The sequence below is a fragment of the Salvelinus fontinalis genome, chromosome 13 (genome assembly GCF_029448725.1).
Source record: "Salvelinus fontinalis isolate EN_2023a chromosome 13, ASM2944872v1, whole genome shotgun sequence".
In the NCBI taxonomy this organism is placed as follows: Eukaryota; Metazoa; Chordata; class Actinopteri; order Salmoniformes; family Salmonidae; genus Salvelinus; species Salvelinus fontinalis.
Window position 1 is genome coordinate 2,556,636 of NC_074677.1, and position 17,511 is coordinate 2,574,146.

At 45.4% G+C, this 17,511-nt stretch overlaps 1 protein-coding gene across 1 annotated transcript in view; it reads right to left on the bottom strand.

Annotated features, from left to right (window-relative positions):
- LOC129867911 (large neutral amino acids transporter small subunit 4-like) overlaps positions 1 to 16,242 on the bottom strand; it is a gene marked incomplete in the record, with an annotated part of 86,320 nt that extends 70,078 nt beyond the window's left edge. The window contains 2 exon segments of the mRNA XM_055941391.1: positions 13,843 to 14,243; positions 16,129 to 16,242. Of these exon segments, the coding sequence (XP_055797366.1) occupies positions 13,843 to 14,002 (160 nt within the window).
- Positions 16,243 to 17,511: the final 1,269 nt, after the last annotated feature.

Below are 17,511 nucleotides of genomic sequence, written 5' to 3' on the forward strand. Positions count from 1 at the left end.
TCAGTGCTCAGACTGTCCGCAATAGGCTGAGGGAGGCAGGGATGACCAGGGATGATAGTCGGATTCACGTTTATCGTCGAAGGAATGAGCGTTACACCGAGGCCTGTACTCTGGAGCGGGATCGATTTGGAGGTGGAGGGTCCGTCATGGTCTGGGGCGGTGTGTCACAGCATAATCGGACTGAGCTTGTTGTCATTGCAGGCAATCTCAATGCTGTGCGTTACAGGGAAGACATCCTCCTCCCTCATGTGGTACCCTTCCTGCAGGCTCATCCTGACATGACCCTCCAGCATGACAATGCCACCAGCCATACTGCTCGTTCTATGTGTGATTTCCTGCAAGACAGGAATGTCAGTGTTCTGCCATGGCCAGCGAAGAGCCCGGATCTCAATCCTATTTAGCACGTCTGGCACCTGGTCCCGGAGGGTGAGGGCCATTCCCCTCAGAAATGTCCAGGAACTTGCAGGTGCCTTGGTGGAAGAGTGAGGTAACATCTCACAGCAAGAACTGGCACATCTGGTGCAGTCCATGAGGAGGAGATGCACTGCAGTACTTAATGCAGCTGGTGGCCACACCAGATACTGACTGTTAGTTTTGACCCCCCCCCCCCCCCCCTTGTTATGGAACTTGTTCAGTTTATGTCTCATGTCTTGTTATGATAATACAAATATTTACACATGTTAAGTTTGCTGAAAATGACCGTAGTTGACAGTGAGAGTTGACAGTAAAAGTTGACAGTGAGAGTTGACAGTGAGAGTTGACAGTGAGAGTTGACAGTGAGAGTTGACAGTGAGAGTTGACAGTGAGAGTTGACAGTGAGAGTTGACAGTGAGAGTTGACAGTGAGAGTTGACAGTGAGAGTTGATAGTGAGAGTTGACAGTGAGAGTTGACAGTGAGAGTTGACAGTGAGGACATTTCTTTTTTTGCTGAGTTTATATACATCTCTCTTTACCTCTCTCTCTCTCTATACCACTCTCATCCCTCTCTCTCTCTCTCTCTATACCACTCTCATCCCTCTCTCTCTCTCTCTCTCTCTCTCTCTCTCTCTCTCTATACCACTCTCATCCCTCTCTCTCTCTCTCTCTCTCTCTCTCTCTACCACTCTCATCCCTCTCTCTCTCTCTCTCTCTCTCTCTCTCTCTCTCTCTATACCACTCTCATCCCTCTCTCTCTCTCTCTCTCTCTATACCACTCTCATCCCTCTCTCTCTCTCTCTCTCTCTCTCTCTCTCTCTCTATACCACTCTCATCTCTCTCTCTCTCTCTCTCTCTCTCTATACCACTCTCATCCCTCTCTCTCTCTCTCTCTCTCTCTCTCTCTCGCTCTCTATTCCTCTCTCTCTCTCTCTATACCTCTCTCTTTACCCCTCTCTCTCGCTCCATCCCTTTTTCTTCAGAGTTTATCAGTGAACTTTAGACAATCCCCAGTAAAGTTGCCCTCTATCTCTGCCTCACACACACGTAACAAAGTAACAATGTATTGAGATAGAAATGTAATGTGTAGAACAGATATGATAGTCTGTCATGTAGAATAGAGGATCAGCTCTGTAATGTAGAACAGATATGATAGTCTGTCATGTAGAATAGAGGATCAGCTCTGTAATGTAGAACAGATATGATAGTCTGTCATGTAGAATAGAGGATCAGCTCTGTAGTGTAGAACAGATATGATAGTCTGTCATGTAGAATAGAGGATCAGCTCTGTAGTGTAGAACAGATATGATAGTCTGTCATGTAGAATAGAGGATCAGCTCTGTAGTGTAGAACAGATATGATAGTCTGTCATGTAGAATAGAGGATCAGCTCTGTAGTGTAGAACAGATATGATAGTCTGTCATGTAGAATAGAGGATCAGCTCTGTAATGTAGAACAGATATGATAGTCTGTCATGTAGAATAAAGGATTGTGATCAGCTCTTCTTTTCTTACCAAAACACGGACAAAAAAAACACACAACTTAACATTACATTACAATTTCAGAAATGTCTAAAAACATGTGTTCAGTTTGTCATTGTGGGGTATTGTGTGTAGATGGATGTGATAAAACATTTTTTAAATCCATTTTGAATTCAGGCTTTAACACAACAAAATGTGAAATAAGTCAAGGGGTATGAATACAGTTGAATTTCAACAAACGTCAATGCAACACACCTGCGTCATACATGTTCCCACGGCAACGATACAGGACATCACCTGTGTCTCAACTACAGTCCCCCCTCATCCTTCATCCTAGACACCTGTATAGGTCATCCTAGACACCTGTATAACTCATCCTTCATCATAGACACCTGTATAACTCATCCTTCATCATAGACACCTGTATAGCTCATCCTTCATCCTAGACACCTGTATAGCTCATCCTTCATCCTAGACACCTGTATAACTCATCCTTCATCATAGACACCTGTATAGCTTATCCTTCATCCTAGACACCTCTATAGCTCATCCTTCATCCTAGACACCTGTATAGCTCATCCTTCATCCTAGACACCTGTATAACTCATCCTTCATCCTAGACACCTGTAGAGCTCATCCTTCATCCTAGACACCTGTAGAGCTCATCCTTCATCCTAGACACCTGTATAGCTCATCCTTCATCATAGACACCTGTAGAGCTCATCCTTCATCCTAGACACCTGTATAACTCATCCTTCATCCTAGACACCTGTATAACTCATCCTTCATCCTAGACACCTGTATAACTCATCCTTCATCCTAGACACCTGTATAACTCATCCTTCATCCTAGACACCTGTAGAGCTCATCCTTCATCCTAGACACCTGTATAACTCATCCTTCATCCTAGACACCTGTAGAGCTCATCCTTCATCATAGACACCTGTAGAGCTCATCCTTCATCATAGACACCTGTAGAGCTCATCCTTCATCATAGACACCTGTAGAGCTCATCCTTCATCCTAGACACCTGTATAACTCATCCTTCATCATAGACACCTGTAGAGCTCATCCTTCATCATAGACACCTGTAGAGCTCATCCTTCATCATAGACACCTGTAGAGCTCATCCTTCATCATAGACACCTGTAGAGCTCATCCTTCATCATAGACACCTGTATAACTCATCCTTCATCCTAGACACCTGTATAACTCATCCTTCATCCTAGACACCTGTATAACTCATCCTTCATCCTAGACACCTGTATAACTCATCCTTCATCCTAGACACCTGTATAACTCATCCTTCATCCTAGACACCTGTAGAGCTCATCCTTCATCCTAGACACCTGTATAACTCATCCTTCATCCTAGACACCTGTATAACTCATCCTTCATCCTAGACACCTGTAGAGCTCATCCTTCATCCTAGACACCTGTATAGCTCATCCTTCATCCTAGACACCTGTATAGCTCATCCTTCATCATAGCCACCTGTATAGCTCATCCTTCATCCTAGACACCTGTATAGCTCATCCTTCATCCTAGACACCTGTATAGCTCATCCTTCATCATAGACACCTGTATAGCTCATCCTTCATACCTGTATAGCTCATCCTTCATCCTAGACACCTGTATAGCTCATCCTTCATCATAGACACCTGTAGAGCTCATCCTTCATCATAGACACCTGTATAACTTATCCTTCATCCTAGACAGCTGTATAACTCATCCTTCATCCTAGACACCTGTAGAGCTCATCCTTCATCCTAGACACCTGTATAGGGCATCCTTCATCCTAGACACCTGTATAGCTCATCCTTCATCCTAGACACCTGTAGAGCTCATCCTTCATCCTAGACACCTGTATAGGTCATCCTTCATCCTAGACACCTGTATAACTCATCCTTCATCCTAGACACCTGTATAACTCATCCTTCATCCTAGACACCTGTATAACTCATCCTTCATCCTAGACACCTGTATAACTCATCCTTCATCCTAGACACCTGTATAACTCATCCTTCATCCTAGACACCTGTAGAGCTCATCCTTCATCCTAGACACCTGTATAACTCATCCTTCATCCTAGACACCTGTATAACTCATCCTTCATCCTAGACACCTGTAGAGCTCATCCTTCATCCTAGACACCTGTATAGCTCATCCTTCATCCTAGACACCTGTATAGCTCATCCTTCATCATAGCCACCTGTATAGCTCATCCTTCATCCTAGACACCTGTATAGCTCATCCTTCATCCTAGACACCTGTATAGCTCATCCTTCATCATAGACACCTGTATAGCTCATCCTTCATACCTGTATAGCTCATCCTTCATCCTAGACACCTGTATAGCTCATCCTTCATCATAGACACCTGTAGAGCTCATCCTTCATCATAGACACCTGTATAACTTATCCTTCATCCTAGACAGCTGTATAACTCATCCTTCATCCTAGACACCTGTAGAGCTCATCCTTCATCCTAGACACCTGTATAGGGCATCCTTCATCATAGACACCTGTATAGGTCATCCATCCTAGACACCTGTATAACTCATCCTTCATCCTAGACACCTGTATAGGTCATCCTTCATCCTAGACACCTGTATAGGTCATCCTTCATCCTAGACACCTGTATAACTCATCCTTCATCCTAGACACCTGTATAGGTCATCCTTCATCCTAGACACCTGTAGAGCTCATCCTTCATCCTAGACACCTGTAGAGCTCATCCTTCATCCTAGACACCTGTAGAGCTCATCCTTCATCCTAGACACCTGTATAGCTTATCCTTCCTCATAGACACCTGTATAACTCATCCTTCATCCTAGACACCTGTATAGCTCATCCTTCATCCTAGACACCTGTATAGGTCATCCTTCATCCTAGACACCTGTATAGCTCATCCTTCATCCTAGACACCTGTATAGCTCATCATCATAGACACCTGTATAGCTTATCCTTCATCCTAGACACCTGTATAACTCATCCTTCATCCTAGACACCTGTATAGGTTATCCTTCATCATAGACACCTGTATAGCTCATCCTTCATCATAGACACCTGTATAGCTCATCCTTCATCCTAGACACCTGTATAGGTCATCCTTCATCCTAGACACCTGTAGAGCTCATCCTTCATCCTAGACACCTGTATAGCTTATCCTTCCTCCTAGACACCTGTATAACTCATCCTTCATCCTAGACACCTGTATAGCTCATCCTTCATCCTAGACACCTGTAGAGCTCATCCTTCATCCTAGACACCTGTAGAGCTCATCCTTCATCCTACACACCTGTAGAGCTCATCCTTCATCCTAGACATCTGTATAACTCATCCTTCATCCTAGACACCTGTATAGGTCATCTTTCATCCTAGACACCTGTATAGCTCATCCTTCATCATAGACACCTGTATAGCTTATCCTTCATCCTAGACACCTGTATAGCTCATCCTTCATCCTACACACCTGTATAGCTCATCCTTCATCCTAGACACCTGTATAGCTCATCCTTCATCCTAGACACCTGTATAGCTCATCCTTCATCCTAGACACCTGTAGAGCTCATCCTTCATCCTAGACACCTGTAGAGCTCATCCTTCATCCTAGACAACTGTAGAGGTTATCCTTCATCATAGACACCTGTATAGCTTATCCTTCATCCTAGACACCTGTATAGCTCATCTTTCATCCTAGACACCTGTATTGCTCATCCTTCATCCTAGACACCTGTATAGCTCATCCTTCATCCTACACACCTGTAGAGCTCATCCTTCATCCTAGACACCTGTATAACTCATCTTTCATCCTAGACACCTGTATAGCTCATCCTTCATCCTAGACACCTGTAGAGCTCATCCTTCATCCTAGACACCTGTAGAGCTCATCCTTCATCCTAGACACCTGTAGAGGTTATCCTTCATCATAGACACCTGTATAGCTTATCCTTCATCCTAGACACCTGTATAGCTCATCCTTCATCCTAGACACCTGTATAGCTCATCCTTCATCCTAGACACCTGTATAGCTCATCCTTCATCCTACACACCTGTAGAGCTCATCCTTCATCCTAGACACCTGTATAACTCATCCTTCATCCTAGACACCTGTATAGCTCATCCTTCATCCTAGACACCTGTAGAGCTCATCCTTCATCCTAGACACCTGTATAGCTTATCCTTCATCCTAGACACCTGTATAGCTCATCCTTCATCCTAGACACCTGTAGAGCTCATCCTTCATCCTAGACACCTGTATAGCTTATCCTTCATCCTAGACACCTGTAGAGCTCATCCTTCATCCTAGACACCTGTAGAGCTTATCCTTCATCCTAGACACCTGTATAGCTTATCCTTCATCCTAGACACCTGTATAGCTCATCCTTCATCCTAGACACCTGTAGAGCTCATCCTTCATCCTAGACACCTGTATAGCTTATCCTTCATCCTAGACACCTGTATAGCTCATCCTTCATCCTAGACACCTGTAGAGCTCATCCTTCATCCTAGACACCTGTAGAGCTCATCCTTCATCCTAGACACCTGTAGAGCTTATCCTTCATCCTAGACACCTGTATAGCTTATCCTTCATCCTAGACACCTGTATAGCTCATCCTTCATCCTAGACACCTGTAGAGCTCATCCTTCATCCTAGACACCTGTATAGGTTATCCTTCATCCTAGACACCTGTATAGGTTATCCTTCATCCTAGACACCTGTAGAGCTCATCCTTCATCCTAGACACCTGTAGAGCTCATCCTTCATCCTAGACACCTGTAGAGCTCATCCTTCATCCTAGACACCTGTAGAGCTCATCCTTCATCCTAGACACCTGTATAGGTCTTCCTTCATCCCCTGGATCTGTCTAGTGTTTGCAGCATTGTATGCCACATGGCCTCATTGACTGTCCTATTGTTCTCCAGCACATACCTTTTCAACATTTATAGATCAATACATCTGATTCATCAACGGTCGTAATGATGGAGGATCATTTGATCATTCCAGTTATGAAGTAAATGTTTTTTTTCAAAATCATTGACGAGAAAAGTATTGTCCACACCATTGGGTATTTCACTGCACCCTCCATATGCCATGTCTTTAAATATGCAGACAGATGGATTAAAAGTAAATTTAAATTGTAAAACCTCTGACAGCCAACGTTCTAACTCAGCCCATAACTTTGGGACTTCATAGCTTTCCCAAAAGGATTATTGATTATTGTTAGTTTTACACTGAAGACTCTGTCGCTGTGCTGTAGAATTAGTGAATTTTGTCTCTTGAATAATAAATTCTATACATTTAGTTTATAGTGGACGAAGTGTACGTTTTCCTAAACTGTAATGTTGTTAGTTAAGTTCCAACTCTCCCTTCATCTTGCACCAATATCAGTTATTTTTTTCATCTTGGTTTTTCTCTAACAGAGTGTCAGTTGGATAAACTCTCTGCAAGGTTATGTATAGCGTACCTGTCATATGAATATAATCTTCTCACTCAAATAGGATTCTCTCAAGTTTGCTCTGATGTCCACAATCTTTCAGATATAATACAGTGCCTTCAGAAATAATTCACACCTCTTGAATTTTCTAAATGTCTTGTGTTACAGCCTGAATTAAAAATTGATTAAATGTAGATTTTTTTGGGGGGTCATTGGCCTACCCATAATGTCAAAGCGAAATTGTGAGAAAACAATGTAATCTGAAACGTATTGAGTCAGTAAATATTCAACCCCTTTGTTATATCGAGCCTAAATGAGTTGAGGAGTTAACATGTGCTTCACAAGTCACATAGTAAGTTAAATGGACTCACTCTGTGTGCAAAAATAAAAATAATAGTGTTTAACATGATTTTTTTTAAATGACTACTCCAGCTCTACACCCCACACATAGAATTATTTGTAAAGTCCCTCAGTCGAGCAGTAAATTTCAAAAACAAATTGAACCAGCAAGACCAGGGAGGTTTTCCAATGCCAAGCAAAGGGCATCTATTGGTAGATGGGGGAAAATGTTTTTAAAAAGCACACATTTAATATCACTTTGAGCATGGTGAAGATATTAACTACACTTTGGATGGTGTATCAATACACCCAGTCACTACACAGATACAGGCGTCCTTCCTAACTCAGTTACCGGAGAGGAAGGAAACCACCGATAGTGACTTTAAAACAGTTACAAAGTTAATTGGATGTGATAGACACCTAATGTTCCTGAGGTCCTCCCTCCTAGACACCTAATGTTCCTGGGGTCCTCCCTCCTAGACACCTAATGTTCCTGGGGTCCTCCCTCCTAGACACCTAATGTTCCTGGGGTCCTCCCTCCTAGACACCTAATGTTCCTGGGGTCCTCCCTCCTAGACACCTACTGTTCCTGGGGTCCTCTTAGACACCTAATGTTCCTGGGGTCCTCCCTCCTAGACACCTAATGTTCCTGGGGTCCTCCTAGACACCTAATGTTCCTGGGGTCTCCCTCCTAGACACCTAATGCTCCTGGGGTCCTCCTAGACACCTAATGTTCCTGGGGTCCTCCCTCCTAGACACCTAATGTTCCTGGGGTCTTCCCTCCTAGACACCTAATGTTCCTGGGGTACTCCCTCATAGACACCTAATGTTCCTGTGGTCCTCCCTCCTAGACACCTAATGTTCCTGGGGTCCTCCCTCCTAGACACCTAATGTTCCTGTGGTCCTCCCTCCTAGACACCTAATGTTCCTGGGGTCCTCCCTCCTAGACACCTAATGTTCCTGGGGTCCTCCCTCCTAGACACCTAATGTTCCTGGGGTCCTCCTAGACACCTAATGTTCCTGGGGTCCTCCTAGACACCTAATGTTCCTGGGGTCTTCCCTCCTAGACACCTAATGTTCCTGGGGTCCTCCCTCCTAGACACCTAATGTTCCTGGGGTCCTCCCTCCTAGACACCTACTGTTCCTGGGGTCCTCCTAGACACCTAATGTTCCTGGGGTCCTCCTAGACACCTAATGTTCCTGGGGTCCTCCTAGACACCTAATGTTCCTGGGGTCTTCCCTCCTAGACACCTAATGTTCCTGGGGTCCTCCCTCCTAGACACCTAATGTTCCTGGGGTCCTCCCTCCTAGACACCTAATGTTCCTGGGGTCTCACTCCTAGACACCTAATGTTCCTGAGGTCCTTCCTCCTAGACACCTAATGTTCCTGAGGTCCTCCCTCCTAGACACCTAAAGTTCCTGGGGTCCTCCTAGACACCTAATGTTCCTGGGGTCCTCCTAGACACCTAATGTTCCTGGGGTCCTCCTAGACACCTAATGTTCCTGGGGTCCTCCTAGACACCTAATGTTCCTGGGGTCTTCCCTCCTAGACACCTAATGTTCCTGGGGTCCTCCTAGACACCTAATGTTCCTGGGGTCTCCCTCCTAGACACCTAATGTTCCTGGGGTCCTCCTAGACACCTAATGTTCCTGGGGTCCTCCCTCCTAGACACCTAATGTTCCTGGGGTCTTCCCTCCTAGACACCTAATGTTCCTGGGGTCCTCCCTCATAGACACCTAATGTTCCTGTGGTCCTCCCTCCTAGACACCTAATGTTCCTGGGGTCCTCCCTCCTAGACACCTAATGTTCCTGGGGTCCTCCCTCCTAGACACCTAATGTTCCTGGGGTCCTCCTAGACACCTAATGTTCCTGGGGTCCTCCTAGACACCTAATGTTCCTGGGGTCTTCCCTCCTAGACACCTAATGTTCCTGGGGTCCTCCCTCCTAGACACCTAATGTTCCTGGGGTCCTCCCTCCTAGATACCTAATGTTCCTGGGGTCTCACTCCTAGACACCTAATGTTCCTGAGGTCCTCCCTCCTAGACACCTAATGTTCCTGGGGTCCTCCCTCCTAGACACCGAATGTTCCTGGAGTCCTCCCTCCTAGACACCTAATGTTCCTGGGGTCCTCCCTCCTAGACACCTAATGTTCCTGGGGTCCTCCCTCCTAGACACCTAATGTTCCTGGGTCCTGCTAGACACCTAATGTTCCTGGGGTCCTCTCTCCTAGACACCTAATGTTCCTGGGGTCCACCCTCATAGACACCTATTGTTCCTGGGGTCCTCCCTCCTAGACACCTAATGTTCCTGGGTCCTGCTAGACACCTAATGTTCCTGGGGTCCTCCCTCCTAGACACCTAATGTTCCTGGGGTCCACCCTCATAGACACCTAATGTTCCTGGGGTCCTCCCTCCTAGACACCTAATGTTCCTGGGGTCTTCCCTCCTAGACACCTAATGTTCCTGGGGTCCTCTCTCCTAGACACCTAATGTTCCTGGGGTCCACCCTCATAGACACCTATTGTTCCTGGGGTCCTCCCTCCTAGACACCTAATGTTCCTGGGGTCCACCCTCATAGACACCTATTGTTCCTGGGGTCCTCCCTCATAGACACCTAATGTTCCTGGGGTCGTCCTAGACACCTATTGTTCCTGGGGTCCTCCCTCCTAGACACCTAATGTTCCTGGGTCCTGCTAGACACCTAATGTTCCTGGGGTCCTCTCTCCTAGACACCTAATGTTCCTGGGGTCCTCCCTCATAGACACCTATTGTTCCTGGGGTCCTCCCTCCTAGACACCTAATGTTCCTGGGGTCCTCATAGACACCTAATGTTCCTGGGGTCCTCCTAGACACCTAATGTTCCTGGGGTCCTCCCTCCTAGACACCTAATGTTCCTGGGGTCCTCCCTCCTAGACACCTAATGTTCCTGGGGTCCTCCCTCCTAGACACCTAATGTTCCTGGGGTCCTCCCTCCTAGACACCTAATGTTCCTGGGGTCCTCCCTCCTAGACACCTAATGTTCCTGGGGTCTTCCCTCCTAGACACCTAATGTTCCTGGGGTCCTCCTAGACACCTAATGTTCCTGGGGTTCACCCTCCTAGACACCTAATGTTCCTGGGGTCCTCCTAGACACCTAATGTTCCTGGGGTCCTCCTAGACACCTAATGTTCCTGGGGTCCTCCCTCCTAGACACTTAATGTTCCTGGGGTCCTCCCTCCTAGACACCTAATGTTTCTGGGGTCCTCCCTCCTAGACACCTAATGTTCCTGGGGTCCTCCCTCCTAGACACCTAATGTTCCTGGGGTCCTCCCTCCTAGACACCTAATGTTCCTGTGGTCCTCCCTCCTAGACACCTAATGTTCCTGGGGTTCACCCTCCTAGACACCTAATGTTCCTGGGGTTCACCCTCCTAGACACCTAATGTTCCTGGGGTACTCCCTTCTAGACACCTAATGTTCCTGGGGTCCTCCCTCCTAGACACCTAATGTTCCTGGGTCCTGCTAGACACCTAATGTTCCTGGGGTCCTCCCTCCTAGACACCTAATGTTCCTGGGGTCTTCCCTCCTAGACACCTAATGTTCCTGGGGTCCTCCCTCCTAGACACCTAATGTTCCTGGGGTCCTCCCTCCTAGACACCTAATGTTCCTGGGGTCCTCCCTCCTAGACACCTAATGTTCCTGGGGTCCTCCTAGACACCTAATGTTCCTGGGGTCTTCCCTCCTAGACACCTAATGTTCCTGGGGTCCTCCCTCCTAGACACCTAATGTTCCTGGTGTCCTCCCTCCTAGACACCTAATGTTCCTGGGGTCCTCCTAGACACCTATTGTTCCTGGGGTCCTCCCTCCTAGACACCTAATGTTCCTGGAGTCCTCCCTCCTAGACACCTAATGTTCCTGGGGTCCTCTCTCCTAGACACCTAATGTTCCTGGGGTCCTCCCTCATAGACACCTAATGTTCCTGGGGTCCTCCCTCCTAGACACCTAATGTTCCTGGGGTCCTCCCTCCTAGACACCTAATGTTCCTGGGGTCCTCCCTCATAGACACCTAATGTTCCTGGGGTCCTCCTAGACACCTAATGTTCCTGGGGTCCTCCTAGACACCTAATGTTCCTGGGTCCTGATAGACACCTAATGTTCCTGGGGTCCTCCCTCCTAGACACCTAATGTTCCTGGGGTCCTCCCTCCTAGACACCTAATGTTCCTGGGGTCCTCCCTCCTAGACACCTAATGTTCCTGGGGTCCTCCCTCCTAGACACCTAATGTTCCTGGGGTCCTCCTAGACACCTAATGTTCCTGGGGTCCTCCCTCCTAGACACCTAATGTTCCTGGGGTCCTCCCTCCTAGACACCTAATGTTCCTGGGGTCCTCCCTCCTAGACACCTAATGTTCCTGGGGTCCTCCTAGACACCTAATGTTCCTGGGGTCCTCCCTCCTAGACACCTAATGTTCCTGGGGTCTTCCCTCCTAGACACCTAATGTTCCTGGGGTCTTCCCTCCTAGACACCTAATGTTCCTGGGGTCCTCCCTCCTAGACACCTAATGTTCCTGGGGTCCTCCCTCCTAGACACCTAATGTTCCTGGGGTCCTCCCTCCTAGACACCTAATGTTCCTGGGGTCTTCCCTCCTAGACACCTAATGTTCCTGGGGTCCTCCTAGACACCTAATGTTCCTGGGGTCCTCCTAGACACCTAATGTTCCTGGGGTCCTCCCTCCTAGACACCTAATGTTCCTGGGGTCTTCCCTCCTAGACACCTAATGTTCCTGGGGTCTTCCCTCCTAGACACCTAATGTTCCTGGGGTCCTCCCTCCTAGACACCTAATGTTCCTGGGGTCCTCCCTCCTAGACACCTAATGTTCCTGGGGTCCTCCTAGACACCTAATGTTCCTGGGGTCCTCCTAGACACCTAATGTTCCCGGGGTCCTCCCTCCTAGACACCTAATGTTCCTTTACATTTCTTTCTACATTTCTGGAATGTGTAATGTTTCATCTCTACAGATTGAATACAGCCTGTGAGAGGTGAGGGATGTCAGAGAGAGAGACTGTTACAGAGATGTTCATGTGTTAATATAGAAACCACTCACATGGTATAACCCCTCCCCATCCACCAGAATCAGGAGAGGGTGAAAGACGGTTCTCACATTCACAGTACTCTGAATAATCACCCTGCTACAAGTTGTGGAGACGTGTATTAAAAGGTTGCGGAGAGGTTACATAAAGGTTGTGGAGAAATTCATTAAAGATTGTGGAGAAGTTCATTAAAGATTGTGGAGAAGTTCATTAAAGGTTGTGGAGAAGTTCATTAAAGATTGTGGAGAAGTTCATTAAAGGTTGTGGAGAAGTTCATTAAAGGTTGTGGAGAAGTTACATAAAGTTTGTGGAGAAATTCATTAAAGATTGTGGAGAAGTTCATTAAAGGTTGTGGAGAAGTTCATTAAAGATTGTGGAGAAGTTCATTAAAGCTTGTGGAGAAGTTACGTAAAGTTTGTGGAGAAATTCATTAAAGATTGTGGAGAAGTTCATTAAAGGTTGTGGAGAGGTTACATAAAGGTTGTGGAGAAGTTCATTAAAGGTTGTGGAGAGGTTACATAAAGGTTGTGGAGAAGTTCAGTAAAGATTGTGGAGAGGTTACATAAAGGTTGTGGAGAGGTTACATAAAGGTTGTGGAGAGGTTACATAAAGTTTGTGGAGAGGTTACATAAAGGCTGTGGAGAGGTTACATACATGTTGTGGAGAGGTTATATAAAGGTTGTGGAGAGTTTATTAAAGGTTGTGGAGAGGTTACATAAAGGTTGTGGAGGTTACATAAAGGTTGTGGAGAGTTTATTAAAGGTTGTGGAGAGGTTACATAAAGGTTGTGGAGAATTCATTAAAGGTTGTGGAGAGGTTACATAAAGGTTGTGGAGAGTTTATTAAAGGTTGTGGAGAGGTTACATAAAGGTTGTGGAGAGTTTATTAAAGGTTGTGGAGAGGTTACATAAAGGTTGTGGAGAAGTTCATTAAAGGTTGTGGAGAGTTTATTAAAGGATGTGGAGAAGTTCATTAAAGGTTGTGGAGAGGTTACATAAAGGTTGTGGAGAAGGTCATTAAAGGTTGTGGAGAGGTTACATAAAGGTTGTGGAGAGGTTACATAAAGGTTGTGGAGAGGTTACATAAAGGTTGTGGTCCTACCTTCTCCATTGCACATGTAGGAGTAATAGCCTTCAGACTTGAGCATGATGAGTAGCGATCCCCAGCCCAGCAGGACAGCTGAGAACAACAGGTTCTCTATGATGGCTGTCACTGCCATCCACCACCGCCTGGCGAATGCTGTGGCCAGGGACGGAGCCATGACCAGACAGGAGAGGAGAATAAGGGGAGAGAAATGGGGAGTCTAGAGGCCTGAGGTCAAAGTTCAGAGAACGGGGAGTATAGAGGCCTGAGGTCAAAGTTCAATGAACGTGGAGTCTAGAGGCCTGAGGTTAAAGTTCAGAGAACGGGGAGAGCTGAGAGTGAGGAGAAGACAGGGAAGCAGCAAATGTTTAGTGACAAGAGACCCTCAGCGAGTAGTCTGGTGATCAGGGTTCACAGGTCTGTGGAGACAGAGACAGAGAGAGACAGAGAGAGACAGAGAGAGAGAGAGAGCGAGAGAGAGCGAGAGCGAGAGCGAGAGCGAGAGCGAGAGCGAGACAGAGAGAGACAGAGCGAGACAGAGAGAGACAGAGAGAGACAGAGAGAGACAGAGAGAGACAGAGAGAGACAGAGAGAGACAGAGAGAGACAGAGAGAGACAGAGAGAGACAGAGAGAGACAGAGAGAGACAGAGAGAGACAGAGAGACAGAGAGGCAGAGAGGCAGAGAGACAGAGAGACAGAGAGAGAGAGAGAGAGAGAGAGAGAGAGAGAGAGAGAGAGAGAGAGAGAGAGAGAGAGACAGAGAGAGAGACAGAGAGAGAGACAGAGAGAGAGAGAGAGAGGAGAGAGAGAGAGAGAGAGAGAGAGAGAGAGAGAGATTATTCCAGCCGTTCTGAACACCGGGCAGTGGTTGTTGAAAATTCAATATGATCCCAGTTACATGTATATCTGGTACTTTATAAATGCTCATGGTTCTCTGTATTATTTGAAGTGTCTGACTGTTGAGGAACAGGAGAGGAACCTTCCCTGCTCCCCCCCATTACATCTCACAACTCTAAAGGTGAAACCAAGTGACCACGTGGTTCTTCGACCTTCAGGCGGTTTCATATGCCCCTCTCTCTCTTTTCTCCCGCTTTCACTTCATGAGGGTGAGAGTCCTTCCCTCCCTCCCATTACACTCGTTCTCCACCTCTTCCTCCCTCCCTCTGCCCCTCAGCTATAAGACACATGGACACACACACTGACCTGGTGTAATTACCTAGGTAACACCTCTAGATTATATTGTAGATAGTTACACATTAACAGCAGTGACACGTCGGTAACCCATGTTCAGCTATAGTACCAAAATCTCCCACAACAGACAGTGGAAGAGGGGAGAGTTAGTTACGCGATAACATTAACTGACTTCTGTTCAGTGTGGGAACTGATGAAGGATAAACTGGACTTGCTGGCTGGCTGGCTCTCTCTCTCCCCTCTCTTTCCCTCTCTCCCCCTCTCTTTCCTTCTCTCTCTCTCTCCCCCCTCTCTTTCCTTCCCTCTCTCCCCCTCTCTTTCCTTCTCTCTCTCTCCCCCCTCTCTTTCCTTCCCTCTCTCCCCCTCTCTTTCCTTCTCTCTCTCTCCTCTCTCCCTCCTCTCTCCCTTCTCTCTTTCCTTCCCTCTCTCCCCCTCTCTTTCCTTCTCTCTCTCTCTCCCCCCTCTCTTTCCTTCCCTCTCTCCCCCTCTCTTTCTTTCCCTCTCTCTCTCCCCTCTCTCCCTTCTCTCTCTCTCTCCCCCCTCTTCTCTCCTCTCTCTCTCCTCTCCCCCTCTCCCTCTCTCTCCCCCCTCTCCCCTCTCTCTCTCAATACATTATCTGCCCAACGATACATCCCATTCGCAGCACAATAGAACTGCAAACAAATGATAATCAAACTGAACACACAGTGACCCGTCGGCACTCTTCTAGTCATAACTGCGGAGACAAAACTGCTTGAGAGAATAAGGCCAAACCATTAGCTCGTAATGACCTAGACAGTTAGTGGCCAGCTGAATTCAGCAGGTTGACATACCACCATCTAACATTCTGTTGCACAGATTCTTCTTCTTCTTATATTAAACCCGTATCCACATCACTCACGCCCAGAGAAATACATGGGATACATGGTTTCACCAATGGAAATACAAAGATGTGTTCTTCCAAGCTTCTATTGCGTATTATTAACATGAAATAAACAACAGTAACTCTATAGTCCATTAATTAACATACAACATTAAAACCTATTGCCAATCTATAGACAGTTTGTACTAACAGTCTCCTAGGTGAAGACAGGTACGACTCCATGCAGTTATATTACAGGTAAGTTACCTACCGGTAGCCTAGTCCCTGACACACACAGGAGTTCAGTTGGATCAGAACTCTTCTGAGGGCTTCTTGTCTTGATGTGGTCCTGCTCAGTCGTACCGGCATCTGGACGGGGAAGCCTTTATACGCACCGCGAACCGGGAAAACATCTCTATCTTACTATTGGCTTTCTGAGGTGCCGCTGGAACACTGCTGCAGCCAATCAGAGCTCCCCCTCACAGGCGCCCTCTACGGGGTCCACGGAGCAAAAGAGAGAGAGAGCTGAGGCACAGGAAATACATTGACAAAGATGGTGTTTTTATTAAGATAGCTTAAGTGATTTGGAACTGGGCGTTTATAATAGTGTCTTTTGATTGTATTTATAGTCATTTCATTGTATTTATTTAGCCAGGATAATCTACTCAGCAATACTTGACCATGTTTAGCAGGAAGTCCTGCGTTCCAATAGTAAAGTCACACAAAGTCACAGAAACAGAAAGACAAAGCAGAGATAAGGATGGACTCTTTCTACAGTATCTATCTATCTATATCTACAGTATCTATCTATCTATATATATCTACAGTATCTATCTATCTATATATATCTACAGTATCTATCTATCTATCTATCTATCTATATATATCTACAGTATCTATCTATCTATATATATATCTACAGTATCTATCTATCTATATCTACAGAAACGATCTATCTATATATATATATATATATATCTACAGTATCTATCTATATATATCTACAGTATCTATCTATCTATATCTACAGAAACGATCTATCTATATATATCTACAGTATCTATCTATATATATCTACAGTATCTATCTATATATATATCTACAGTATCTATCTATCTATATATATCTACAGTATCTATCTATCTATATATATCTACAGTATCTATCTATCTATCTATCTCTACAGTATCTATCTATCTATATCTACAGAAACGATCTATCTATCTATCTATATATATATCTACAGTATCTATCTATCTATATATATATCTACAGTATCTATCTATCTATATATATATCTACAGTATCTATCTATCTATATATATCTACAGTATCTATCTATCTATATATATCTACAGTATCTATCTATCTATATATATCTACAGTATCTATCTATCTATATATATCTACAGTATCTATCTATCTATCTATCTATCTATCTATCTATATATATATCTACAGTATCTATCTATCTATATATATCTACAGTATCTATCTATCTATATATATATCTACAGTATCTATCTATCTATATATATATCTACAGTATCTATCTATCTATCTATCTACAGTATTTATCTATCTATCTATCTATCTACAGTATCTATCTATCTATCTATCTACAGTATCTATCTATCTATCTATCTATCTATCT